This window comes from Pleurodeles waltl, chromosome 7 (genome assembly GCF_031143425.1).
Source record: "Pleurodeles waltl isolate 20211129_DDA chromosome 7, aPleWal1.hap1.20221129, whole genome shotgun sequence".
In the NCBI taxonomy this organism is placed as follows: Eukaryota; Metazoa; Chordata; class Amphibia; order Caudata; family Salamandridae; genus Pleurodeles; species Pleurodeles waltl.
In genome coordinates this window covers 930,484,159-930,511,552 of record NC_090446.1, presented here as the reverse complement: position 1 = coordinate 930,511,552, position 27,394 = coordinate 930,484,159, and the positions used below count along the sequence as shown (strand labels likewise).

General features: G+C 44.7%; 1 protein-coding gene across 2 annotated transcripts in view; it reads left to right on the top strand.

Moving 5' to 3' along the window:
• The window catches only part of FAM114A2 (family with sequence similarity 114 member A2), a 181,221-nt gene that overhangs the window by 144,043 nt on the left and 9,784 nt on the right, over positions 1 to 27,394 (top strand). For both annotated transcript variants that reach the window (XM_069199606.1, XM_069199605.1), the window contains exons 12-13: positions 13,927 to 13,999; positions 25,215 to 25,268. In XM_069199606.1, coding sequence (XP_069055707.1) covers positions 13,927 to 13,999; positions 25,215 to 25,268 — 127 coding nt within the window. The remainder of the gene's footprint in view (positions 1 to 13,926; positions 14,000 to 25,214; positions 25,269 to 27,394) is intronic.

Here is a 27,394-nt window from a genome sequence, read left to right as displayed (position 1 = left end):
AAGAGTACCTGTCCAAAACATTTGTTAAAAGGCTCATAGGCATCAGTACAAAGTTCATTAAGCACTACTGCCTTGACAGCCAGGTCCGCGAGAGGAACATATTGCCCACTTGGTCCTACAGGTCTTTTTGGTCTGAGCCAACTTACAGACCCACTACCTAGGGTGGTATTGCTATGGTATCTATTCCCAAGGTCAGAAATCTGCTGTTAGAAGTGTCCATCAGAAGAGCAAGTTACTTTCAGTTGGTAACACTCTTTCTGGTGGATGTTCTATCTCCCCCACTGACGCTTCCTCCTACCAGTGCTGTAACATGACTCTTTTTTTCATTTAAAGGGTCCCAGCTTAGAGATCTGCTCACTGGTGATACCAGTCTGCTGATGGGCTCCGCGTCTGAGGGCACTAATAGCCTGAGAAAGCAACTGATGTCAATGTGAATGCATGGTGCCAGTGCCTAATTTGAGACTGGTTTTCGGTGCTTAGCATCGGCACTTAATTGTCAAGACCAGCATTTGTGACAGTTTGCCACGCTGGTGGTGTCTAATTTAGACTCAAACATAACAACAGTTGTTTATTAATTCAATATGAATATTGCCATCCAAGCCACTTTTATAGCTCTGGGGACCTGAAATAGACTGACTTATCACACTTCTAGACTGTGACAGTTAATAGTTGTGTTGGTACTGTCATTGGCAGCGCTGGCACGGGCAATAAGTGGTCAAGCTACATTAGCTTTCTGATGAGAGCCCTGGTACATTAATTTATTTTTACAAAGCAAACACTGGGTGATGCAAATATTCATCCCTTTCAAAGTAGAATGGCATCAGCACGGAGCTGCACAGTGCCAGCTACCGGCGGAGAGGAGTACTACTAGAAAGTTTCAAAATCCAATCTGACACTGGGGAATATTCACAAGGTGACGAATCTGCAGTTAGATAGAGTATCCACCAGGTAGAGTGTTACTGAAGGTAAGTTCATCTTGAGTAACTGATCAAAAGGGATCTCTTTACAGACCCCTTTCTGGTAGCCCAGATGTAAAGTCTCTGCATTTCCTGTTTTATTTCTCCTATTGTGAAGACGTCTATGGAATGTTGTAAGAAATTGGATTGGTATTTGGGGTGGGTGACTATTTACCTCAGTGAATAATCACAGCCCTTGTCAGGGTGAACCTCAGAGTCATTAAATTAACCTCCGCTCAACTACTGGTAGCTATGACACAGATCAAACAAGCCTGACTTACAGCAATGTGTAAAGTATGCAGCTGGAAAAAGTCAAAAAGTCAATATGCAAAGCAATAAAAAAATCCCCAAACCAACTAAAAAACATAGACTAAAATTTATTAAACAAAATGACATCAAAGATGACAGCAATCCAATCAAGGAAACTGGTTATATACATTTTTAAGTAACAGGGAACGTGGTTCGGATACACTAACCATGTTTGTACTCTTCAAAGAATTACCTTCTGACTTAGGGGGTCATTCTGACCCGCGCGGGCGGCGGACGCCACCCGCCTGGTGGGAACCGCCAAATGGCCGCTCCGCGGTCAGATGACCGCTGAGGCCATTCTGACTTTCCCGCTGGGCCGGCGGGCGCCCGCCGGCCCAGCGGGAAAGGCCCTGCAACACAGAGGCTGGCTCCGAATGGAGCCGGCGGTGTTGCAGGGGTGCGACGGGTGCAGTTGCACCCGTCGCGATTTTCACTGTCTGCTATGCAGACAGTGAAAATCATGCTGGGGCCCTGTTAGGGGGCCCCTGCACTGCCCATGCCAGTGGCATGGGCAGTGCAGGGGCCCCCAGGGGCCCCACGACACCCGTTCCCGCCATCCTGTTCCTGGCGGTCAAAACCGCCAGAAACAGGCTGGCGGGAAGGGGGTCGGAATCCCAAGCAGCGCCGCCATTGAGGTTCAGCCCAGCCAGGGGAAATCCGGCGGGAAACCTCCGGATCCCCTTTTCTGACCGCGGCTTTACCGCCGCGGTCAGAATGGGCACTGAAGCACCGCCAGCCTGTTGGCGGTGCTTCCGTTGCCCGCGGCCCTGGCGGTCTTAGACCGCCAGGGTCGGAATGAGGCCCTTAGTCTTTAAGTTCCAATTAACCTCCTAAGTACACTTCTGAGCCCCTCTGGAGGCACTTGGAAACTCACAGGGTGTCAGGTCTGAGTCCCACAGCAGGGTCTAGTTCAGGTCCAGTTGCCACTGATCAGCTGGGTACTTCCAGGAAAAGGCCTCTTGCAGCTATTTTGTCTCCAGTTAGCCACCCAAGAGGTCAGCCAACTGACCCTTTGAGTCCACATCTTTATCCTGAGTACAAGAGGGAAAAAGTCCAGATTTCAAGGCTCCTCCCAGGTCAAAGACAGAAAGTCCAGTAATCTTATCTTCTGCACGTCTACAAAGTGTTCTGAAGGGGGTGCGGGAGGGGCCACATTCATGGTTGGCCTTAACTAGTCTGTGTGGGTGACTCCTGGCCCCTTGCTAAACAATGTTTTAAAAGTTCCCAAGAGTCAACCTAATCACCTTTCCAACAATTCCTGGTTGCCTTACTGTAAACAAACCCAAAAAGCCATTGTCATTACATTTTCAAGATGGCAAAAGTATTTGTTTGGCCTGGGCAGGGGGTGTAGGAAGTATATTATGATAGTCCTAGTGTTGTCTCGCACCTAACACTAAAATCCAATTTGACACAAGCACTGTACTCACAACAAACCCAGAGTCAGTAGACTGGAAAAAAACAGGGTCCTCCAGCAACCAGACTGGATACATTAGAATTGTCTTGGCATCTTGCTGTCTCCCTTTCAAGTGTGCCCCAAGTGTTACATGTGGCTCAATAGACCCATCAAGCATTATTTGACTGCAGTGTCAGAAAGTATGCTCCCAGCCCCCACTCTGAATATTCTGTGGGGTTCAGGGAGCTCACCTCTGCCCATTCAGGCCAGACTATAGTTTGTTCCTCTGAGGCGTTTCTTACCTTTTTCACACCTATTCACAGCTGTGCACAAGGTGAGAGCAGGTAGGTGCTTATGCTAATTAGCCTTCCCACAGTTTAGGCAGGTGACTGGCAACTTTCCAGAAGTTATTTTTCCTTAATATTTATTACAAATCCAACATCACCATACAGTTAATAGTTATTATAATATTTTTCTAGCTGGCCCCATTCTTGAGAGAGTATTTGTATTTTAATCTTTACTCTGTGTCCCGCTTTAAGTACCGTACACTCTACCTTGGCTTGGCCTACTATGGCTTCCATTGGGGTGACTCCTTTATATTTAAAAGGGATGATTTTCCATGTCAAAAAGAGTTATATTAAGAGGTCACACTGCACCAGTCAGGCTACACTGCGCAGGCATTGAGCATATTTGCTTTTCCACAGTAGTGGATGGCACAATAGGCTCTGCAGACCAAGATTGGCTGTTGGACTTAACCCTCTCGGCGGGGTCACATCCAAACATTTTGCCTTCATTACTCCTGTTTTCTGAACCCTATGTTGTTGGGCTTTATAACTATTTGCACTTTATCACTGCTAACAAGTGCTAAACTGTTTGTTCTTTCTCTCTAAAACATGGTACAATTGGCTTACACCGGATTGGTACAGTTAGTTTCCTTGCCAGTCCCTTATACATGGTACCATGGTACCCTGGGCTTGTAAATTAAATATTACTAGTAGACAGCAGCACTCATTATGCCACCCACTAAAAGTAGCCATTTAAAATGTGTTTCAGGCTTGTCATTGCTGTAGTGCAGTTTTAGGCTGGCAATTTGCTCAGGCAATATAGGACTAAACCTTCCTTTTTAATGCATATAAGTGACCCTCGAAGTAGGCCCTAAACAGCCTGTAGGGCAGGGTGAATTGTATTTAGAAATTAGTACATATGTTTTTAAGTTTTACATGTCCAGGTAGTGAAAAAACATCTAAATATGTTTTTCACTACTGTAAGGCCTACCGCTTCCACAGGATAACCTTGGGTTGCCTTATTACATTTGCTACAGTGCGAACTTTTGATTGGGAGCCGGTAGACACACCATGTTTGGACTCAAATTAGTTGTAATTTAAAATCCTCTTTAAAATATTTTTTAATAGTAACTTCGGATTTTAGATTACAGTTTGGAAAATGCCACGTTTAGAAAGTTGATATTTTCCTGCCCTAAACTTTCTGAGGCCTTATAGGAGTTTCCAGGTGCCTGGGCCTGTTGATTGCGTCTCCTTCAGGAATACCTATTGGGCCCAAGACAGTGAGCAGTAGTACATGGGTGTAGCTGGGAGAGGACCATCCCGCCAGAATGGGAAGGCCGGAGCTGTTCCCTGCTTCATTTAGGATTTAAAGGCTGCCTCCAGCACAGTCAAAAAGAAACTTGACACCAGCCCTTTTTCACCCTAGACCTTTTAGAGTATGGGCAGGGGAAGAAGGTACATTTCCAGAACCAGGTTGGGGGGAGGGGGAGACTAGAAGATTTCCCCACATCAAAGGGTAGCATCTGTTATAAATACTCATCAGTACATTTCTGGACCTGTGGGCATCAGAGAAGGACTGCATTTTTCCACAGAGGACTTCCCTTCAGCATCAAGCCTGCCTTGTTCTTCAGAGGACTGCTCTGCTTCTTCAGGACTGCCCTATTCTCTGAGAAGGAAGGCTGGACCAGCTTCATCACAGGCTAACCTGAGTGATTCCAAGGGTCATTGGCTAACCTCCTGCTCTGAACTACAGGAATACAGCAAGCTCCAGAGGCCACCCTGCAACTGCCCAGTTGACCTGCTGCAACTGACCCTGCCTGAACTTGCAATTACACCTGCTTGACTGCTGCTACTGGACCTGCCTGAGCCCTGCTGGCCTCTGCTGGAGTGGGTTCTTTCTCCCCAACAAGTGCCTCCCCAGGTCCTGGACACTTGACTGTGGTCAGTTGAGATTCCTATCCCAACCAAGAAAAGATAGGAAAAGGACATCAACCGGCCTCCCTTCTGAACTCGTCTGACACCTAAGCATTGATGAAATAGAACAATTATGATTAACACATTAAAATAAGACCCTTCATCTGTGTTTCAGAAAGCCTTCACCCACACTCCGGTGGCATGCTTCATCATTGAGCAGCTACAAAACGTTATGTAATATTTGTACATAGTACAAAGAGGCAAGGAAGGAGTAGTACATCAAGAGGGCTTAAATAACCAAAGGTATAGTTAAAACTGGCTAGAATGGATGACCAATCTATTTGATTTATTTGGGGATTCCTTCGTGCAGGATTAAAATAAATGAAGAAAGTCAGTGGGTCTTAATTACCCTACCATCTCAACTTTTGGTCACTATGTTTTAGCCATGCTCCTACCACCCTCTTGGGTCGTCGCCCTTTGTAAAGACCAGAGATTCGTACTTCATAACTTCATTTACATGAGTGAACTAGTCCAAGTCAGTATCTGTCAATGCCACATCTGTTTAATAGTCATCCAATTTCATGATAGGTTTTTGCTGGTGTTCCTGAAGGTTTTCTCTGTAATGAAAATGGTAAAAGCAAAACAGTGAAGGCCAGAAGGGAGAAACGTATGTCATTGCCTCACTAAGTGGTAAATGTACTTCTGTCCGATGATAGTAATGCCTCCCTGTTAGCATTTGGTGCAGTTCAAAAATACTAGTGGTACACAGCATAGGTAATTAATGTGAAACAATCCGTGATGGTTCCCCATAACGTGAAAAGAATCATAGGTCTTCCTCTTCGTTTTATGCAGGCCATACAATAGTTCAACTTTCTCAACCCAGGAAGATCTAGGGGCATTGCCCTGTAGTCACACACTGAAACACAAGTCATCTGCTTGGTTTGCTAGAACCCATGCTGTCTTATACATGTTGGGGAAACTTCCCAATTTTGTGGCAACATTCTGCATTCTTCAGTTATTTCTATGTTAGGCTTCATATGTAGTCTAAAATCCACCGCCAGTTCACGAGCGAGGATGGTACACCCTTACAGACATTCTACACACCGGTGTATTGCGCATGACTACTCCGGTCCATGCTGCAGAAAAGCAAAATCAATCCCCCGGGGCCCTTTCTCCTTTTTAGGCACACCTCTTAACCATTGTGACCCTACTTACTTCATTAAGGGACAGATACTGCTCATCACTGTCAGAATATCTCCCACTGTCAATGCTGCTAATCCTCTGCTCTGTTTTTTTCATGACATTCTCATAGGTGGGAACGTCCTCGGTCAGTACTTCTCGGGACGTGGTGTGCCAAAGCCACACCCATCTCGACTTAGCTACTAGTGCACTTACCTTGCAGTGCACTTCATGGCACAACACTGTATATTACTCAAACCTATCCTCTAATTCATATGACAGGATGTATTATGACCTGGCCATACAAACTTGGCAGCCCTGTGTGCTCTCCCTGCCATCTGAATATCTGGCTCAAAATGTTGTTATTAGAGTTCTCCTACTCTTCAGTGTGTTTGGGTACATGCTGTGCTGAAGCCACACACATTTCAACTTTCCTACTAGTGCACTATCCTTGCCACAGTGCCCCAAGGCACAACACAGTATATTGTTCAAATCAACTCTCTAAATCATGTGGCAGGATGTATTAACTCAAGTCCTACTTACTCGCAGGCTAGAGCGCTCACTGTGCCATCCAAATATCTTACCACAACTGTGTTTTTAGAGCTCTTCTGCTGTCTCCCTCAATGTAATTTAGTTATTGTATCGTAGTAGAATTTAATCTCACTATCCAGTAGCTGTCAATTATAACCAAAATGAGTTTCTACCACCATGTTGACAGTATCTTCACTTCTTCAAATGCAGGCCTATAGAAGGACATATAACCCTTTAGCTGTTTTACATATATTATTATATTTATTTATGTAATGACATTGAATTTAATCATTTAATAAGTGTAAATTAGCACCCAGTGTGTAAATCCAAAGTTGTTCTCACTTAAGCAGTAATGTCTTTGCATTTTTTGTGTTCTTTTTGCAACAAATGTTGCTTCTGTGGTCAGTTGGACTTATCTTGATTTTCCTAGTGGTCATGTCCACATACCACAGACCACAAGGGCATGTAATCCGGCATATGATGTTCTCTCAATTGCACGTTGTGTGTCTCTTCAGTATCCATGGATATTTTAAACCTAGGTCTCCCATTTTTGTGACATTAGTGAGATGTCAAAAAGTACAACTTCCACGTGGGTAATGGCCTTCCATTGGAGGCAAACCCCAAAGTGTGATTCCCAATGTGTTTTTTCATAACCCTGGTCTTGTATGTACCAACATTTCCCTGATACTCGCACTTTATTTTAAAGAAAACATGGGTTTTTCCAAGCCCAATTTATTTGAATTCAAAATAAGCCAGTATTTGTTTATGGTTTTGTTTGATATTGTTAGAGGCTGTGAAGTATGTAACTGAACGAGATTTCAAGTTGCAGATTCCGTACCTTAGAATTTCCCCCAGGCGTCAAACTCGATACGAAGATTTTTCTTCAAGCAGAACCCTTGTGCACCGTCAGATGGTGTCGGTCGACTCTGCGTCCGTCGTTGGCGTCATGGTCGCCTTGATGACATCGTGGTCATACATAGGTTCCAACCCGGCGTGCTAACTTCAGTTCTTTTCTTTCCGTATCACGCGCAGATCTGGAGAGAGCTACCTTGGTCACTTTTTTACCAAATTTGACGTATTTTTTTTACTTCTTTGATGCATCGAGGGATGTCTCGAAAGACCGGCTTCATACCTTGCGATGCCTGTCACCCCATGGTGTCGGTGACAGAACTCGATCTGGTGTGTATGTGGAGTCTGGAGCACAACCGAGACCCAAAGTCGTGCTCCGAGTTCCGGGCCATGACCCGAAGTCTTTGAGGGAGCGGTCCCTAAAGCTCATGATGGCCCGGAGCTCGAGACCGCTTGCGGAGTCATCACCACTCCTCCTTGTCCCATTCCAAATCTTCTGAACATTCGGGTCACAAGAAGAAGTCAAACAAAGCTAAACTTTCTGCAACTTCACCCCGTTGCTTGGTTGATGTGACGCAGGAAGAACGTTGATGTCCCATGGTGGTCAGTATTGCGGCTGAGGTCCTTGGCCTTGAGCTTCCTTCTGTAGCAGTCAGGACTAACCTCCTGATGGAGGTGCTTCATCCTGGGGCTTCAAATTTAGAGCCTCGCCTTCTGTTTGATATAGCCCTCACCGTTGTCCTTCTGGGTACTTGGTCCAGACCCAGCATAGGGGCTCCTGTGAAAAGGACAATCGCCCACCACCATCAGCCCACCCCTAACGACCCTAAATTCCTGTCCTTACACCCCAAGCCTGATAGCCTTGTCATTCAGGCTTCTTCTTCCTCTGACTCATTCCCATCTGCTCCCCGGATAGGGAATCAAAAAGATTGGATCAACTTTGGAAGAAAATGTTTTCTTCGTCCAGTCTGCCATTGCAGTCCATGAACACTGCATGCCTTTTGGGCCGTTACACCCATTAATTGTGTGATACGGCCATGCAGGTATTGCCATAGTCCCAGAGGAGGCCCGGGCCATCATCTCCCAAGCCATTGCTGATGGGAGGGATGCAGCTAAGTTCACGATTCATTGTGGGCTGGACACAACCGACTCACTGGGCAGATCGATTGAATCAACGGTGGCCTTGAGGCACCGCGCCTGGTTGAGGATGTATGGTTTTTCAAGTGATGTCCAACAGTCTCTCATGGACATGCCCTTCGATTGCACCTGTCTCTTTGGAGAAAAAACGGACTCAGCGCTCAAGCGGTTCAGTGAGTCCCGGGCTACAGCTCTGTCCCTTGGCCTCGTGGCTTCCCCTCTCCCAACACAGTTCACTTTTCACCCCTCTTGTTGCATCCTTTCCCTGCCAGCCACTGAGCCACACATGCCACTCAGCCACTGTGCAGCTGGAGACGCGGAATCCCACAGGCTCGTGGGACAGGGAACCAGAGGGCTGTCCAATCCACCCCTGCTGCAGCCCCAAAACCCTCCTAGTCTGTTCTACCATTCCGGACCAGTTGGGGGCAGGATCTGCCATCACCTGCCCCACTGGGAGTCCATCACGATGGACAGATGGGTTTTACAGATATTCTGAAGGGGATACTGCCTTTTGGTCAAGGGACCCATGCACCAGAAGTAGGTTGTGGTTGTTATTCCCGCTACTTTCTAGTGCCCAGAAAGGGCAAGGGTCTACATCCTATCCTAGACCTTTCTCAAGAAGGAGAAGTTCAAAATGCTCACTCTGGCTCAGGTCCTGTCTGCCTTGGACACAGGAGACTAGATGCTAGCGTTGCACTTGCAGGACGCCGACTTCCATATACCTGTCTTGTCTGCCCACTGGCGCTTCTTGCCCGTTGGGTGTTCACAAATGTGATGGCGGTGATTGTAGCTCATCTGCGCTGGTTAGGGGTTTCAGCCTTCCTCTACCTTGACGACTGGCTGTAAACTGCAGACACGCCAAACTCCTTCTCAGACGCTCCCTTTTATCAGAGCTGTTCTGGACACAGTGCAGTTTCGGGCCTATCCCCCCAAATAGCGAGTCCAGGATATTCAGCCTATGATTCTGATGTTTCAGCCTGTATCCTGGATTTCGCTGAGAATGACTCTGAGGCTGATGGGCCTCATGGCCTCCTGCATCCTGCCAGTGACACATGCCAGATGGCATATGCGGACTCTGTAGTGGGACCTGAAGTTCCAAAGGGCGCAGCATCAGGGGAATCTCTCCAGCATGGTCCAGATCTCTGCAGAAACTGCAAAAGACCTTTCATTGGTGGCTTATGAATCGCAATTGGGCCAACGGCAGATCTTACAGTAGTGACAGATGCGTCCCTTCTAGGATGGGGCAGCCACATGGGAGAGGCGGAGATTAGAGGTCTCTGGTCTCTGGCGGAGTTTAGACTCCACATCAATCTTTTGGAGCTCTGGGCAACCAGGCTTGCATTGAAAGCATTCCTTCCCTCTCTAAAAGGGAAAGTGGTGCAAATGTTCACGGACAACTCTACCGCCATGTGGTACTGCAACAAGCAGGGCAGAGTGGGGTAGTTGACTCTTTGTCAAGAGATTATGCGCCTCTAGGTGTGGCTGGAACATCAGGGCATAATCCTGGTGGTTCAACATCTGGCAGGCTCTCTGAATGCCAGAGGAGATGTTCTTCATGGCTCCCCGCTGCTGCCGTGGAAAGTTGTTGAAAGAAACTGACATAAGCGTGCTAGGCTGGCGCCTGTGTTCGACCCCGGCGTCATCAAGGTGACCACGACACCAATGATTGATGCGGAGTTGACCGACGCCACCTGATGCCGTGTAAGAGTACTGCTCGAAGAAAAATCTCCGAATCTAGTCTGATGCCTGGGGAAAATTCTAAAGGTAAGGAATCTGCAACTAGAACATGTCTCTACCAGATAAATCATTACCGAAGGTAAGTAACTTGTTCTGTTGCACATAACTTGTCTTTGTTGGGATTTGTACTGGTTTCAAGGCATGCTTCTCTATAGTGGTTTTTTTATAGCACATTTATATGCCCTATTCAGCACTTTTGTAGAATAGGCTTGTTCCATCAATTTCCTTTTCAGTTTTCAGATTCTGCTTCATAGTCCTTTATATAGGCAAAGTTTCTCTGGAGAGGTAGAAACTGACCCAGCAGACAGTTATGCTCCTCCTGTGAAATCACGGAGTTTTGAACTCTTATGTACCGGATGTTTGAGGCGGTACCTGTTGCAGCGGGACTAACCTGGTCCCTGTATCTAGACAGCACTTCATTGCAGTCAGCCTGAACTTGTGACTTTGTCCTGGTATGGCGCGACCTGACACACACAATTAACCCTTCCTGCTTGTCGTGCTGTTTTTACTTAAACATTTAAATTTGCGTATATTTCCGGTTCTACTGATTGGATTTTTGTAATTGTGGTCTCATTTTATTTATTAACATTTTCTCTATGTTTCTAAATTGGTTTGGGATTTTTCCTGTGCTTTTCCACTTTATCATGGTTTGTTTGCTACATAAACAATTAACACAGTGCCTCTAAGTTAAGCCTGACTGCTTCTGTGCCAAGCTACCAGATAGTTAAACACAGGACAGGTTAATTTATTGCCTTTTGTATTTCGTCCTGACAAGAATTATGTTATTGCTTGAGAAGGGGTTTCATCCTCCTCAGTCAAAAACCCAATTTCTTACAGTGGGGCTTACCTTTCAGGCCCTTGGAGCACTTTTTAGATCACACACTAGGGATGTACAGCCAAGTTAAGTGTACCAATCAGTAATAGACCAAGTCAACCATGTTGAAAGGGGGAGCACAGACACTTTACTGATGGGTAGCAGTTGCAAAGTGCACAGAGTTCTAAAGTCAGCAAAAATATAGGGTCCACCAAAACGCAAACAACTGGGAGTGACCAAGCAGGAAAGGCAGATTTCCTTCAGCAGTGTTCCCCACTATCTGAAGATGTTGTGTAAGACTTTGTTGTCCAGGATCTACTTATGAGACTCTTCGTAATAGTAACTAAAAACGTCTGCTTGCTGTTTCATTGTTCCTAACAGTGCACCCCTGTTAGTGTCACTTCCCTGTTAGGGGCCCAGTGCCATATTGTCTGTACTTTAATGGAAAGCAATCTTGACCTGGTGCCTCATTGTGCTTTCAGGTAACGGCATAGTGGTGGTGTTGTCTTTTTGAATCTGGATTTTTCTCTCTTCTTCAAGGATGGTAGAAAAGCTGTGAGGGCCAGGTGGACTGCACTCATGTCAAGGTTGTTTGTGGTTTTAGGCTTCCTTGAGTGTGCAATGCCTATGTACTGTCAATTTTTTGTACCTGAGTACCCCGTTCTGACAAGGAGATACCCGTTACTATGCTCTGTGACAGTAGTTCTGTCAGAGAGTCAACTTCCTTGAGCAGATTATTGTTGCACCACCATGCTAGGAATTGTTTTGCTGCAGCAGAGAAGTTTCAAATATGCCACAAAGCCATATTTCTCTTTTTTTCTGAATGTGGGATTGTGGACGTTAGCTGAAAATTCTCTTCCCTCATAGCTGGGCTGATACCACTGCCCAACTTGAGAATGTGCGAGAAGCAGACTAGAGGCAGAAAGGCAGGACTGTGTATTCATAGCGGTGGTTTCCTACAACAAATCTGAGGAATTTTCTGTGAGGCTTTGCAACTAGGTTGTGAAAATGTGCATGTTGTAGATCTGTTGCACACACCCATTCCATGTGTTGCAGGTGCAGATCGATCTGATGCAAGTTAAACATCCAAAATGTTTCTTTCTTGATAAATTTGTTTGTCAACCGCAGGTCTGATATTTGTCTGTATGTCTCCTTTTTCTACAGGGAAATACCCACAGTAAAATCCTTGGACCTATTGATCTGATAGCACTGACCTTGTTACCACTTTTTCAATACAATATATGTTTCTTTCCTGAGAATGGGAATCTGATGCTTCAATGTTGGTTTTGGAGGAACTAGCGTTGTTGGAATGTCCTTGAAACGTAGAGATTATCCATAAGATACAATTCTAATAGAAGGTAGTGGGAAACAGATGAGGGTATAAGATTGTCACTGTCTATTTCCATATGAGTGCCTTCCTCTGGAAGAGGAATGTCTCATCTGTGATGATTTAGATTTTTACAACCTTCTCTGGTAAGGGTATCTCTGACCTTTACGGTATTGCTGTTGTTGAGGATGAAAAGGCCACGGGTTACGGGGTTGAACTCTGCATTGGTAATAACTCTGATCTTTTACCTTGAATTGTTGTTAGATGAACATTTTCCTTTCTGCAAGGCTCACCGACCTCAGAATATCCACTTTGCTCTTCATTTTTATTTTATCTTCCTCCGTGTGTTGTCCAAACAAAGCAGGCTCCGAAAATGAGAGGTTCATAATTTTTCCCTGTGGCTTTAAGGTAGAGCAAGAATGGTGTGCGAATAAATACTCCATGACAGTATCCTGTACTACCAAATCTGTTGAATGAACTACTGCTCTGATTAGCAACCAGTGCCATTTCATGCAGCATTTCAGCAAAATGTTCTTGCTGATGTTCTGCAGGTCATTGATATAAGTTTGCACTTCTCATACCTTACAAGAAGTGCTGCAGGGGTATTTTTTAAATGTGTACCTGTGTACGACAGATTGTTCTACCAGTAGCACGCAGACGTTTGCTTTTTCGCTCTGGTGGAGCTTTAGCTTCTGGAGGTGAAGTTTTCTCCTTACTGAGGTTACTATAACTAATTCAGGTTTCAGTTCAGTTTAGGAAGTCTGGATCCTCTTGTGGTGCCGTATATGTCTTCAAGAGGAACACAGCTGCAGGTTTTAGTGGCAGAGGTAAGGGATTTTTCTTTTGCAACGTGTTGCAGGCCCGATGCTAAAGGCAGTAAGGGCGTTGGAGCTGCACTCGGCAGTAAAGTTTCTAGACTCACAGAAACCTTTGGTAGTGTAGCCTCCAGGGGAATGTTTAGTTTAAGCATTCCTCTGGCTAGGACCTAGTGAACGGTCATAATCTCGTTGATGAGAGGGACATGAGATGGGGAAGGGGCTGGCAGAGTCGGAGATTAAGATGAAAGATTATCATCTGAGTCTGAAACAGGAGACCTGGATCTGGAAGGAGATCTGGAGGCCTGACACACTATTCATTGTAAGTTGTTAACTTGTATTTGCGCTGATTCTCCTAGTCGCACAGGCCCACTTGCTATTGTTCAACTTTGGAAATTCAGTTATTTCTTTTCATCTGACTAAATTTGTAACTGAAATATGAGAAATGCAGGTGTCATCGGGGAGGCCAAGGCACAGCCAGGTACATATAGAGAGGGAACAGAGTACACCACAACGCCCTTCTACTTGAGTACTTTAGCACAGCTTCCGGTTCTGCCACTAGGGGGCATATTTACTTATTTAGTAACTGAAAGGGGGTTCAGATCCAAGGTGACCACAACTATTAATTGTGAGCTATGTAGCATGCTTGTTAGTCTAACCATGGAACCCTTGTTTTGGCAGGATGACCATCCTCCTGTGCAAAGAATTATCCTGCCTATCAAAACAGATCACCTCAAAGATGACAACAGCTGGGGTAAGGCTAACTTTATGGCGTAAACCACTGAATCCTAGGTGTCTCATTGGTTGACCTGACCAGAGGATCCTTAAACTGCCTGTGAAATGACATTGTCCTTGCTCTTTGTGCATGAAGTTTTATTATTCATTTAGTGCCCTTCTCATGTGTTAGCCCTGGAGCATTCCACCCGAGATCAATGCAGCCCTCACAGTATACGATCTCAGTTAAAATGTATTAGTTCATTTTGGGATGATTAAAGTTGCTATGGTCATGAGGCAGACGGTGGATGTTGCCTACTGTAACAAGCCCTCCCCCTATCTCTGACTGGGACTACAGTACATAATATCTTGCAAAGAACTATGTAAACAAAAATAACAAAGATTCAGTCGTGATGATTCAGTACAACAAGCAGTCACATACATATTCTCACCCCTCATTCTCAAACCTGCAGAGTGTAGTCCCTTGCTTGCGTATACACTGTGACAACGTATACCATAAATGCTTATTTGACCTTACTACTCCTTGCTTGAATAAAAAGGTGTTTGTGGCATTTGCGTCACCAGAAAATTTTTTAGGATCAGGAGTTGCAGCACCACCTTGTGTTGTAAATTCCCAAATATCAGTTTATAAAACGTAAAAATACTATTTTATTTATTAGCCAAAAACGAATATGATGACCCTTGTAAAATTAAATGTAAGATAAATCATGACTAAAAAGCTTACAAATGTTCCTTAAATGGGTTGCACAGTTAGGTCCTTTTCAGGTCATTGTCCAGCCTTCTACTTGACTTCCAACACACGCTGAAAAGTGCTTTCCAAAATTTAAAGATCATCTCTTCTGCTCTACCCATAATGTATGTACACTTTTGCATGGAAAGGATTTTGCAGTTTTATCCCTCACCTTTTTTGGAACAAAAGTAATGTATCAGTTCAGAGAGTGCAGTCAAACCTTGTATTTTCCTAGGATGTCCATTGTGCACAGAATACCTTTGTATGCACTGTAGTGTCCTTCCTACCTAAACGGGTCCCAGGTTTTCCCTCTTGATCTTTTTTTAAGTTCCAGTTGGTACTGTTGTCCCATTATTAGCAAACACTCGATTCCAATGTTGACAACCTGTTTCTAACACTTTAAAGCACTGCAGCAGATCGTGCTAAGAGAAGAGTCCTTTCAGGAGTGAGGCACCCGCCTCATATGTTTAACCTTTAAACATAAGGACTCGTTTTGGCTTCCCGCTGTCTACACTTAAGAGAACACGCCTGGGAGGGAAACTGCAACATTGTTTTTTAAATGAACAGTATACGTTACCCTTCCCATCTTCAGGATCACGGACAAAAAGCACTTAATTCTAAAACATATATTTCATTCCTTGAAAACCATGTGGTCTCACATGTCATTGACACCGCTGTTCAAAGTTTTCATGCTCTTTTGACCCAGGGAATGAAGGAAAATACACAGTCACCTCCCTTGTGGGAACATGGCCTGAAATGTACACTGATGCACCGAATTCAACTCAAAACAGTATCAGATTAACCCGATGTAGTTTAAGAGGCAGGTAACTATAAATGCTCCAAAAACGTGTGGCACCCGGGATCACAATGTTGAACCTTGATTTAGAAGCATGAAGGATCCGAGCATAAAACTGGTACAATTAAAATAAATTCAGATGGGAAGGGTTTAATCATGTATGTGCCTTGCAAAAAGACCTGAAGGGGGCAGGATTTGTATTCTGATTAAAAACGTGTTAGTGAAAAAGACAACAATAAATTCACATAATATGTAGTGGTTAGCTTGGGGAAAAAGTCTTCATTAAATACATTCAAACAATCTTGTGTCAAGTGTTGTTTAGCTGCAGTACTTAATTGTAAAATAACTAAGTAAATAAAAATAAGGTGCCCAAAATATGTATACTGCCTCCTTTTTCCCCTGGCACCTCCCATTTCCATTAGTGGTGTTGTTGACATTCACTCTTAGTTCTGCCATGTCTACCAGTGGCATCACCCGCTGGCCAGCTGCACAATCCCCAAAGCTGCAAATAAAGTCCTTAACAAAGTAAAGTGCAACGCACAGTCAGAACAAATAATAAGCAACATGCATAATCTTATAGACAGTATTCTTCTGATCTGTGTGGTGTCTAATGAGCCTTTCTTTTAAATGTAATTGTGTACCACATGTCCGTGGGTGCATTCCTGATCTATGTCACTTAACATTCTGTGGCTGCCTGCCAGTACTATCCCTTTGAAGCGCACATGTGGCATCTTGAAGTCCCCAGTGACTGTGAAGTGAATTATCATAAGACCTAGTGCATCAGGTTATTTCCCCTACAGAGACAACCCACGGGAACCCAATGACTGCAGTGGCTTCATATGGTATGAGAATAAATCAGCTTTGCAGGTTTATTTACAGAGAACTGTTAAAGAGCCTTGAATGGAGAGACAGACACCACAGCAAAGAGAATTGCTATGCAGCTGCTGCCTACTAATACTAGGCTGCGAGTTAGACAGATCTGTCATTCTCCTCAGGGAATGCACATCTGTTTGTAGAGAGCCAAACAGCCCAGCACACTGCAGCCCAGCAGCATGTGCGCACTGGTTTCCATACTTTGTAGGAACACCTTACTCAGTGTGTAGGTGACACACCCATGATGATGTGATGTCATTGTATCACCCACGCTTTGCATGAGGAAATGCCTGGGTGTGGGCTAGGGATGGGCATGGACCTAAAGCACAGTACATTTCTCAGTTGGCCTAGCTGAGCAGTGGGATTACTGGGTAGGACAAAGTGTCCCAGCCCCATCAGAAACAGTCCCATTTGGGTCTACTGACACTAATTGAACACTGGTTAGCTGATTAGCCACTAGGGGATGATCTTGTTATTGTGGACGCCTGTCTAAATCCTAGACTGATCAATGTGACTGAGGTTATTGTGCTTATCTTCTCCATTAATGGTGCTGAAGTGAATTGTCATTTCCAATGTTCATCTCGCTTGGTAAAAAGGATCCTGCTCTTTACTCCAGTATTGGAACTTTCACAGATTCACATGCTTGAATCATTCCCCGTCGTAGAGATGGGAGTCCCCGGTTTATTACAATAGCAGTGTTATGATAGTGGATACAGGCCTAAAGCCTATTGCATTAGTAGTCTATTCATGTCTTTTTGAGGAAAAAGACCCAAACCAGGTTTCAGCTAATCAGGCTACCTCTACCCCCAGAACACTCCTGTGAGAATCTCCAGTGCCTCAGATGTTTTACCGCAAGTCGTGCTAGAGAGTCTCCGCTGAGCTCTGCTCAGTCACACCTTTTTGGAATTTATTCTACTATTTTTGTCCTCAGAAATTTGCCATTTCTAGTCAAAGACTTCCATGTTTTTTTCTCAATACTGCTTTACACTCAATTTTTGTGACCTTTTCAGCCCAGGGCAGGAGGCAAAGAGTTTGTAGCATGTGTTGCTGTAGATGCATGTGCTTTGCATACTCCTGCCATCCAGTGTTAGGTATGGAGGTTTGCTTTTCTTTGAAACCGCTATAGATATCAAGCTATTGGAGCTTCATTAGCCCTCAGTACCATTAAGTTCACACTGTTGAGCTCAAGCTCCAAGACCCTCAGTATTTTCTCTGTTTCTTTTGGTGCCAGGTGTCTAGGACCTTGGTCCTGCAATAGAAAAACCACCTAGTGCATTGATGAGAGGGTCGCTTCGGCTCTGGTTGTATTACAAATGAATGTAGGGGAAGGTGTTATGGAAAAGAAAATGCCCTTCCAGTTTTGTCCAAGCTGTAATAGCACATGCCCAAGGTCCAGTCATCTGTGGGTCTGTAAGCTATGCTTATCCCCAGAGTACGAAGAGTCCACCTGCTTGGCATGCAAGGCATTTCAAATAAAATGACTATCCAGTATCGCAGGGAGTGCCATTGTGCCCATCATAGAATGCAACTTCGATACCCATCTGAATATGAGTTCTTTTCTCCACCTAGAATATCAAGACCACGAGTTGGACAGATGGGGAGATTGAGGAGGGGTGAAGGTAGGATTGACCTTGGGAAAAGTCTGTAGTGAGGATGAGCACAGCCCTGAGACAAGCCAAAAGAGCCACCACCCTTCAGGCTCAGGCCCTGGAAACCCTCAACTCCGGAGACCTCCTTGGCCCCAAGAAACATAGAGGATGCCGATCCTTGGCACCCATTGACATCAGCGTGGCTTCAGGTCATCAACAAACAACTTTCTGAGTCGAAATCTACTTAGACATTGACTCACAAATCTACCCCAAAGCTGGCTTAATTAAATGTCTTGACACCTAGATCGAGTCGCTAGGCCTTCCCATGGCCATTGAAACTTTTGGAAGTGATGGCTTAATGTGTAGTGCCTCATGCAAAATTACACATGTCCAATACATGTGTGTCTAACAAGGCACTAGACCTTTCCATGGCCATTGAAACTGTTGCGGGTGATGGCCTAATGTATAGTGTTGCATGCAGAATTACACATGTCTACTACATGTGTCTAACAAGGCAGTGGCCACTAGCATAGGGCCAGTGAGACACTCTGGTATTGGTGGAGTTCATTGTGCATCAAAGTCTAAAATGGTGGAACCAGAAGAAAGTACTACTGGGCAGAGCATTTCTTGGCACTCCACTGCAGCAACCGTTTTCATGGATGCTCCTCTCATCCATCGAAGGGCACACCTCAACCACATGATGATCCAGATCCCTTGGACGCAGGCTCAGCAGGGTTATCATATTATTAACTGGTTTTCATAGCAATCCTACTGACACTCAACGTGTTCTACATCATTGTTCCGGGGAAATTATGTTAGGTAGCATAGAATATTAATCCATCCCTCCACAGGGATGAGCCTTCTCTTGGCCAACCCTTCAGAAGGACACCCACTCACAGCAGCCAGTGCTAGAAAGGAAGCTTATCTTTGAAGAGCAAATATAAGATGAATTACTGTTCTATCCGATCCGAAGAAATGTAGAGACAAGACTACCAGTCTCCCACAACAATACCCTCCTGTCATACCCCAACCTTGCCATGACTACAGACACCGCCATTGCAGCGATCTGTCCTTTCAGACCACAGGGACTCTGATCAAGGAAGTCCCCTATGACCCACACAACCTATATCTAGAGCCTCGGCCATCCAGGGAGGATCTTTAGAAGGATTACCATGTCAACCCACAAGACAATGTTGACTTTGAGCCCTATTCCATTAAAGCCCCTGACGCCCTCATCCGGGAACGGAGCCTGAGGGTAGGTGCTGCGTTAGGACACCGACACATACACAAAATTGTTGTGTATCGGGCATCAGGCCTACGTGATCCCATGAAGCCCCTTCTCTAGTGGAGATGGGTGATTGATAGGAAAAAGCCAGTCCTGTTTCATCCTAGTAAGTGACTGATGACGTCTTGACTGTAAACGATAGATTGCAGGAGTCTATACATATACATTTTTTCACCTTGGTTTCAATTGAAGAAGTCCAATCATTTAATAGGTCCTGAAGAAGCGTCATAGGATCCTTTTGGGACCATAAGAAGACGCGAAACATGTCGACCGCATATTAAGGAATTTCGGATAATTACCGACTTCCTCTATTCGATTGTCTTGTGTGAGTGCTTGAGCATTACCTCGATTTGCACTCCCTTGCCATTTTTTAATCTTGGCCATCTCCCAACATCAAAGAATAAAAATAATTAGTGAGGGTCCTGAGCCAATTTTATCCTTTACTCTTGTATTTCCTTTCCCCACGGACCCACACTTGGCTCCGCGGCATCATCGGCCAAACAAAAGACCTCTGGCAAAGAGCCCCCCTTCGGGGGGAGCCCGTCAGACATTGCAGCGCCGGTCTGACGAGGAGCTGTCCGATGATGAAGCATGACACCAAGTATGGTGTGTGAGGACTCTTGCTCCTGATGATCAGGACTCTTTTACTCCTTCTCCCTATTCTTTTGGAACAGTGTATCATAATCTATTATTAGCCGCAGATGTCACCACAGCGTTTCACACTTTACTGAAAGAACGACACACCACCACAAAGTTAGCCTGCATGCCATTAAGGAGGCAGATGACTTTTTGGAGGAGAAACTCTTCAAGACTGAGATATCTGTTCAGTACCTGCCACTGAACAAAAATATGATCAAGTGCAGTACTAAAACCTTCAAGGACCCAGGCACGGTACGAGTGTCAAAAAAGAAGCATAAGCCTGTCTCAGACAACCCAGCCTTCATCAAGGGGCACATCCCTTTCAGACTCCTTGGTTCTGCACACGAAAGGAGCCTGCACCGAGGCGCCAAGGGAGAAGCAAAGAAGGGAATGGCAGGGGTAGGTAGACGTCAGCCACCCAGTGAAGAATCACCAACTCTGTTGGACTGCTCTCTTAGTACGATAAATATCACTGGGAGGAGACCGAGGAGTTGTTCAAACACCTTCCAAAGACATACTGCAGAAAGGGACAGGATCTTGTTGTGGAGGAGACAGTTATCTCTTTTGTGGATATATGAACAAGCCTAGGTTCTGCTGACATTGCCTCCATTAAAGTATCAGCATCATGTTGCAACTCCATGTGTGGCTTAGGGTATCTATGTTCAGGCCTGAGGTGCAATAGCACCTTATTAGTGTCCCATTTGATGGAGAGCAGCTGTTTGGCCATTAAGTAGACAGTATGCTTGCGAAAATCAAGAAGAGACTGCTAAGGACATGGGTGCCCTGTTGACACAAACTCCCAAGCCTGCTTTTATCAGGCAGCAGACCAGAGGTGCACCAAGGCTACGACTTCACCACTTATCTTAAGGAGGCCAGGCATCCAAATCCTACTGCAGGGGTGATTGCCATGGAAATAGCAGAGGTGGGATAGAGATGGCTCCAGTGAGGGAGTCTCTACCTCCAAAGAAAGACTAACCCATCATCCTCCCCGCCCCCAGTAACACTATACCTATCAGGGATAATAAGGTTATTATTTCTGTTATGGGAGGAAATAATCTTGAGCATATGGTTCCTCCTGTGGTACAGCAGGAGTACAGCCTGGTGTTTCACACAACAAAACATACCACATCATTGCACACAGTGAATCAAGACCATCTGAGAGTATTGCAGCAGGAAGTACAGGTGCTCTTCCCAAAGGTACCATTAATATGATGTCCCCACACCACTTTAGCCAATGAGTTCCTTTACTTGTTCATCCCCCCAAAAAGGTTGAAACTCTTTGCACTGTCCTAGACGTCAGGCCATTGTACCGTTACAATATGTTCAAGCATTCCAAAATAACCACTGTGGAGGATATCATTCTGCTCGTCTGCAGAGGGGACTCCATGGTGATAATCTACCTCAGGGATGCCTACTTCCCCATCACTATCCACATCTATCTGGCAAATCATGACTAGCTGCATTTTGTGGTAAGCGGACAACACCGCCAGTTCAAACTTCTCCCATTCTGGGTCACAACGGCTCACTGAGTATCCACTGAGTATCCACTGAATGCTTGAAAGTGGCAGCACATATATCGCAATGCCATTCACGTATTTCCGTACCTGGACGATTGGCTGGGGGCAGCAGCCATTAACGATGCGTGGCACACACTCAACATGCTGTTGTTCAACCTGGCGTTCTCTGTCAATTTGAAAGTTTTGCATCTTCAATCCCTCCATCTCAACCACTTTTAGAGGCCACGCTAAGCACTTCATCAGGGAAAGACTACAAAAAACCAGGAGAGGGTTATTTCATTTCAGAGGTTGCTGCCTTTTTTCATTCATCTTGCCCAATTACAGCCACAGTGGTAATTAAACTGGTGGGGGTGATGGCTTAATGTGAACTACTACATGTGTGTCTAACAAGGCCGTGGTCACTAGCAGAGGGCCAGTGAGACGCTCTGGTATTGGTGAAGTCCATTGTGCATCAAAGTCTAAAATGGTGGAACAGAAGAACGTATTACTGGTCAGAGCATTTCTCGGCACTCCACTGCAGGCAACCATTGGATGCTCTTCTTATCCATTTGAGGGCACACCTCAACCACATGATGATCCAGATCACATGGACACATGATCAGCATATTACAACCTGGAATTTATAGCAGTCTAACTGCACACAACGTGTTCTACATCATCATTCAGGGGAAAACAGTAATCCTAAAGACAGACAACATGACTGCTATTTACTATATCCAGAAACAGTGCAGGACTCATTTGACCCAGCTCTCAGTACTACCTCAGAAAAAATGGCATTGGGCCGTTCACAAACACATTCAGTTGTTAGAGGCACATCTACCTGTAGAGAACCATGACTCTGCACAGCTGCTAAGCAGAACGCATCAACAAGTCCACGAATGGGACATGAATTGCCAAGTACTTTACTACAACTTTCAAAAATGGGGTACACCCATGGTCAATCTATTTGTCACCTTCGAAAAAACACAAAATGCCAGAGCTTTGCCAATCGGTACCTAAGTCCAATGGAAATGTTTTGGATGAACTGATCAGGGATCTTTGCTTACACTTTTCCCTCCACTTCCTCAGGTCCCATACATAATGAGGGAAATAAGGCAGACATCCAGACCCTTATTTTTGTCACCCCCAGCTTGGGCGTGGCGCTTGGCCAAGGCAGCCATGGTATCCTATGCTTCTAGAGCTGTAATTCCATCTACATAAAAAGCTGCCACTGAGACCAGCCCCCCTCAGACTGTGCAAGGGGCAACTTCAATATTAGGGAGATGAAACTAGCAATCTGCCACTTGAGATGTTAGGACTTGATTACCTTAAATTTCCAAATTTAGTGTATGCAAAACCTGCGTGAAGCACATAAATCCACCATATGCACCTGTTACGCAATCCGGAAAATGTTTGCTCTGAACTACTTAGAAAAACACGTAGGCCACTTGAAGTGCTTGTTAAGGATATCATCTGCTACTTGCTACATCTGTGAAAGGCAGTATTAACATATGCTTTGTTTCATCCTCATTTAACTCCAGTAACACTTCGAAGCAAAACGGAGAACATATATTTTTCCCAGTCAGTGGCGGAAAGAGCATTAGACACATGCGCACACACACATACTTGACGTCAAAAGTGTACTGAAGCATTACACTGATATCACAAAATCCATCTGCAGCACTGAGTGACTGTCCATTTTCCTTCGCGAAGTCTCACTTAGGAAACGTCTTTTGTAATGGGGCATAACGACATGAATTATCAAGTATATTCAAACTCACTGTACTAAAGCTAAGTACACAATACATGCAGTGCCTATGGCATATTCCCCTCATAACAAGGGAGCTGCCTTGGGTAACATTCCAATAGCAGACATTAGCAGTGCTGCTATGTGGTCAACACACATGCTCACTAAGCATTACTGTGTTGAGATTCAAGCAGATCAACAGACTAAGGGCCCGATTACAACTTTGGAGGAGGTGTTAATCCGTTCCAAAAGTGACAGTAAAGTGACGGATATACCACCAGCCGTATTACGAGTCCATTATATCCTATGTAACTCGTAATACGGCTGGTGGTATATCCGTCACATTGTTGTAATCAGGCCCTAACTGTTTTAAGAACCTTCTTTCAAATGTCATCATCTGCTTGGTACCCTACGCTTAATAGGTTCTGCTTCAAAGTGTGTTCAAAGTAGGTGTATCTGCCGCAACACATGCTACAAATAGAAATATTAACTTTCCCTCTAGCTATCTGTTTGCAGCTTGAAGTGATGTAGATTCATATTCACCCCCTCCCCTGAAGCAAATGCTGATTCACAGTTTTTTCACATTAACCAGCTGGTACTCACAATACACAGTACATATATTCTGTTTACCTTCACTATGCTTTAATTACAGTACTCACCTCCTCAGTGGGAAAAACAGTATGAGGTGGAGTCTTTGCCCTTGTACATTGTGGACTAAGGGATGAGCCACAAGCTCTTGTTAGACATCTACAAAGAAAACAACTTGCATTTCTCCTCACCCAACAGAAGGTGGCAGGAGTATGCAAAGAATGTGAATCTACAGCACTACAGGCTACAGAAGGGTTTGGGGTAATTCATATTTTCTTTTCAGCTCAGCCTGCCTTCCTACATGGAAGACAGGGTGTTCCATTAATTTCATGTTCTGGTATAATTTAGAAAACACAGTGATTTCCATATAAGTGTCTTTTTGACACACAAAGGAAAGCCAACCACAGCACAGAAATGGAACATGTTTTATTAGGGAAATGGCAACATTTTGAGCAGCATGCCAGAAGCAAGATGAGGATGAGTATCCGGCGAATAATGTGAAAGAGACTTTCCCAAATGAGGATCTTCATTCCAAATAATACTGCCATCTTAGCACAATCTTTTGTAGCTGGAGACAACCAGAAGCCAGCTTGACCCACTGCAGAGTGAGAGTAGGGTTCTCGCTGAAGATTTTGGCCATATGACCCTCAATCTAAACACAGTCTGTTTTAACACGTTTTCCAGTAGGAGATTAGCAGCCATGACTTCTGGGAAGGAGGTTGAAAACGCCAGAGTGCTGGGGGGGGATCTGGGCCCAACAGAAATTAAGGTTGAAGGTACCGGGAGGAGCCATAGCTAATTCTGGCAGTCAGCCCTTTCATTAGATCTTTCTCTAATCAATACTTTTACTTTAAGAACTACGACTGAAGAACGCATTGGAGTTGCATGAGCTAGGGGTTGCTGGGTACACAAACATAATCATTTAGCAACAACTTGCGTAATTCTTTCTTGAATTTAGAGGTGTATTGTCAGAAACTGTGACTGACGCATTTGCTCTAAGGAAATGTACATCGCACAAATCATAGGGTGTCTCGCTGTTAACCAATACGCTCGGTTATGAATCGGAGAGCAGAATGTGAGTAGACCTAGGCAGGCTATGCAGAGGCTACATTTAGTATTCATAAACAAATCGGGGTTTTCACGCCTTGCGTTACTCCTCCCATTCACATCATCGTTCTATTATCTCTCTGTCATAAGAAGACATCCTCTGCTCTCATTTTTTAATTCTGTTTCACTCCTGTGCTCTCATTTTTTCACTCGCTAATGCTTTTTCTCCTCCTTGTTCGCTCTGGTGCTTTTATCCTCTTCTCGGTTTTTTTCTTTCTCACTCCCCGTCTGTAATACACATATATGCTCTCTGTCTCAGACACGCTCTTATTTTGAGTCTTGCAGCGCGCCACGCTATTCTCAGAAAGCTGCAGATCCAGTTTATCATCTGCCACTGTTTTCCCTTGTATGTTCTGCTTTAATATTTCTGTTTACTGCTTGCAGGCGAAGGAGAAGGCGGATGTTCTTAACCCGTTAATCACAGGAGTGTTTTTAGAGGTATGTTGAAAATTCTTATCTGCTACAAATGGCATAAAGCTGGGAGAGTGTTTAAAGGCAGTTGCAAACAGGGTTACCTAAAATTGTTGGCTTTGGAGGCACCAATGGGTGGTAAAAGTCTTATATGGAGTGGCACTGTGGAGTCCGATCAAATGCATATAAATTATAACCCACCCAAGCACGTTTAACATGGATGACGAGTCACAATAAAATCGAAGTAAAGACTTCAAAGAATAAGGGAGTCACGTAATTAAACGATTTGAAAAATCCCGAGTGGAATGCTGTCTGCACCAACATCCCAGTATCAGAAATGAAATATAGAATGCGGATCATAGCCAATAATGGTTGCATATGCGTGCACTATATTAAAAGCAGGGTTTTGCCACGTTCCAGAATTTCTTTTTTCAGAACATTTCTTTGACAAAAAGCTCCAGATAGTCCAGAGTTACACATTTCTCAGTAAAAAAAAATTCACAACAGCTCCTACACTTTCTTCTGCAGGGAGACAATTAATTATGTAATGACAACATTCCCTGAAATAACATCTCTTCACAAACTCAGCACATTGTTTCCTGTGGAAAAAAATAATATTACAAGAACATTCGCCGATAAATTAAATGCCTGCCAGTCCCTCCCATTGAGATTCCCTCCTGTCACTGAAACATTGTTCTAGTCTCCACCCTGTTTTTAAAGGTTTATGAGCATGATTGAGGCCAGTGTATATGCATGTAATCCTAACAAAAGCTATTCTTTCAAATGTATGACACATTCATTGTAGGAAAGTGCCCCTTCTCTCGTAGGGGATTTCCATGTATAGTCATAAGCACTGAATAGTTCCGCGCGCCTGCGGGGACCCCGGAGCACTGTTGTGTAGTATATTCTTAAGTGCAATCATCAGCTCCTTGACAAAAAAGGTCTGTGAAAAACACTTAAGAATAACAATGTGCAGCCTATGTGAACAGCTACACAGGCCAAATTGTTAGAAGAAAAAACAGTTGTAGTGTAAATTTCACGTTTAAACCTCTATTTATTCTATAAATACATAAATAAATACCTTCTCATATTTTATTTACACCTCTCATGAGAATAAAACAATGTAGGGCAGTGTAGCCCATAGGCTGCCATTATACAGAATGAAAATAGAGCTGTGCCTTTAAGAAAGTAAAGTCTTCCTGTTTCCCATCATGCACAGCAAAAGGCAGTTGCCTCAGTTCTTTTTTCCGGCTCCTGCTGACAGGACCCTGAAGCATTGAGCTCTACCTCACAAAAGCTTTTGTGACAGAAATTCATTGAAATATCTTCTGAATTTCATTTTCACTCGACGTTTTTACCTTTGAGTGATCATTTTCTACTGATTTCTGTTAAATTCTGACAGAATTTTGAGGTTTTTCTAGTTAGAAATGCCTTCACTTTTTGATAAATGTCCTTCTTGTGGAAGAAAGAAGGCTAAAACAGATCCACATAGGGTCTGTATAATTTGTCTTCCATCCAGCCACAAACCGGAGTCGTGTGACATTTGTAAAACCTTCTCTAGAAGAACCCTTCGTGATAGAGAGAAGATCCGACTTCAGGCGAGAGAGGACAGGAGAAAAAGTGGCCATTCCACTACAGAGCGAGGAGAAGGTCAGACTTCTACCAGGGCTCAACCTGTTTCCTCCATGACTCCTTCCAGACCTGCTGAAAAACGACATAGATCTCCGACGACGTCGAGAGCGTCGACGTCGAAGCAGGGAACGGCGCCAACATGTTCGCCATCGAGGAGTGCTTCGCCGGCGAGAAAAAGACATCGTTCGCCGTCGACAGCTATTTCGCCGTCGAGGCGGCGAAGACACCCGACGTCGAGAGGATCTGGGTCGCCGTCGACACGGCGAACACAGTCAACGCCAAGGAGATCCGAGTCGGGCTCGCCGTCCACACGGCGAGGGAGATCGCCGTCGAGAGAGAGTGTTCGCCGTCGGAGGCGTTCACTGTCACTGCACCGACGTCGAGGTTCGTCGTCGAGAGGTTCTCAGCGGCGAGACGAGTCGACGTCTAGAGGCACTCGCCGTCACCGCAGTTTGACGTCAAGGAGTGCTTCGACGTCGAGAAGACCATCTAAGAGGCCTAGAAGGGTTTATACAACCTCG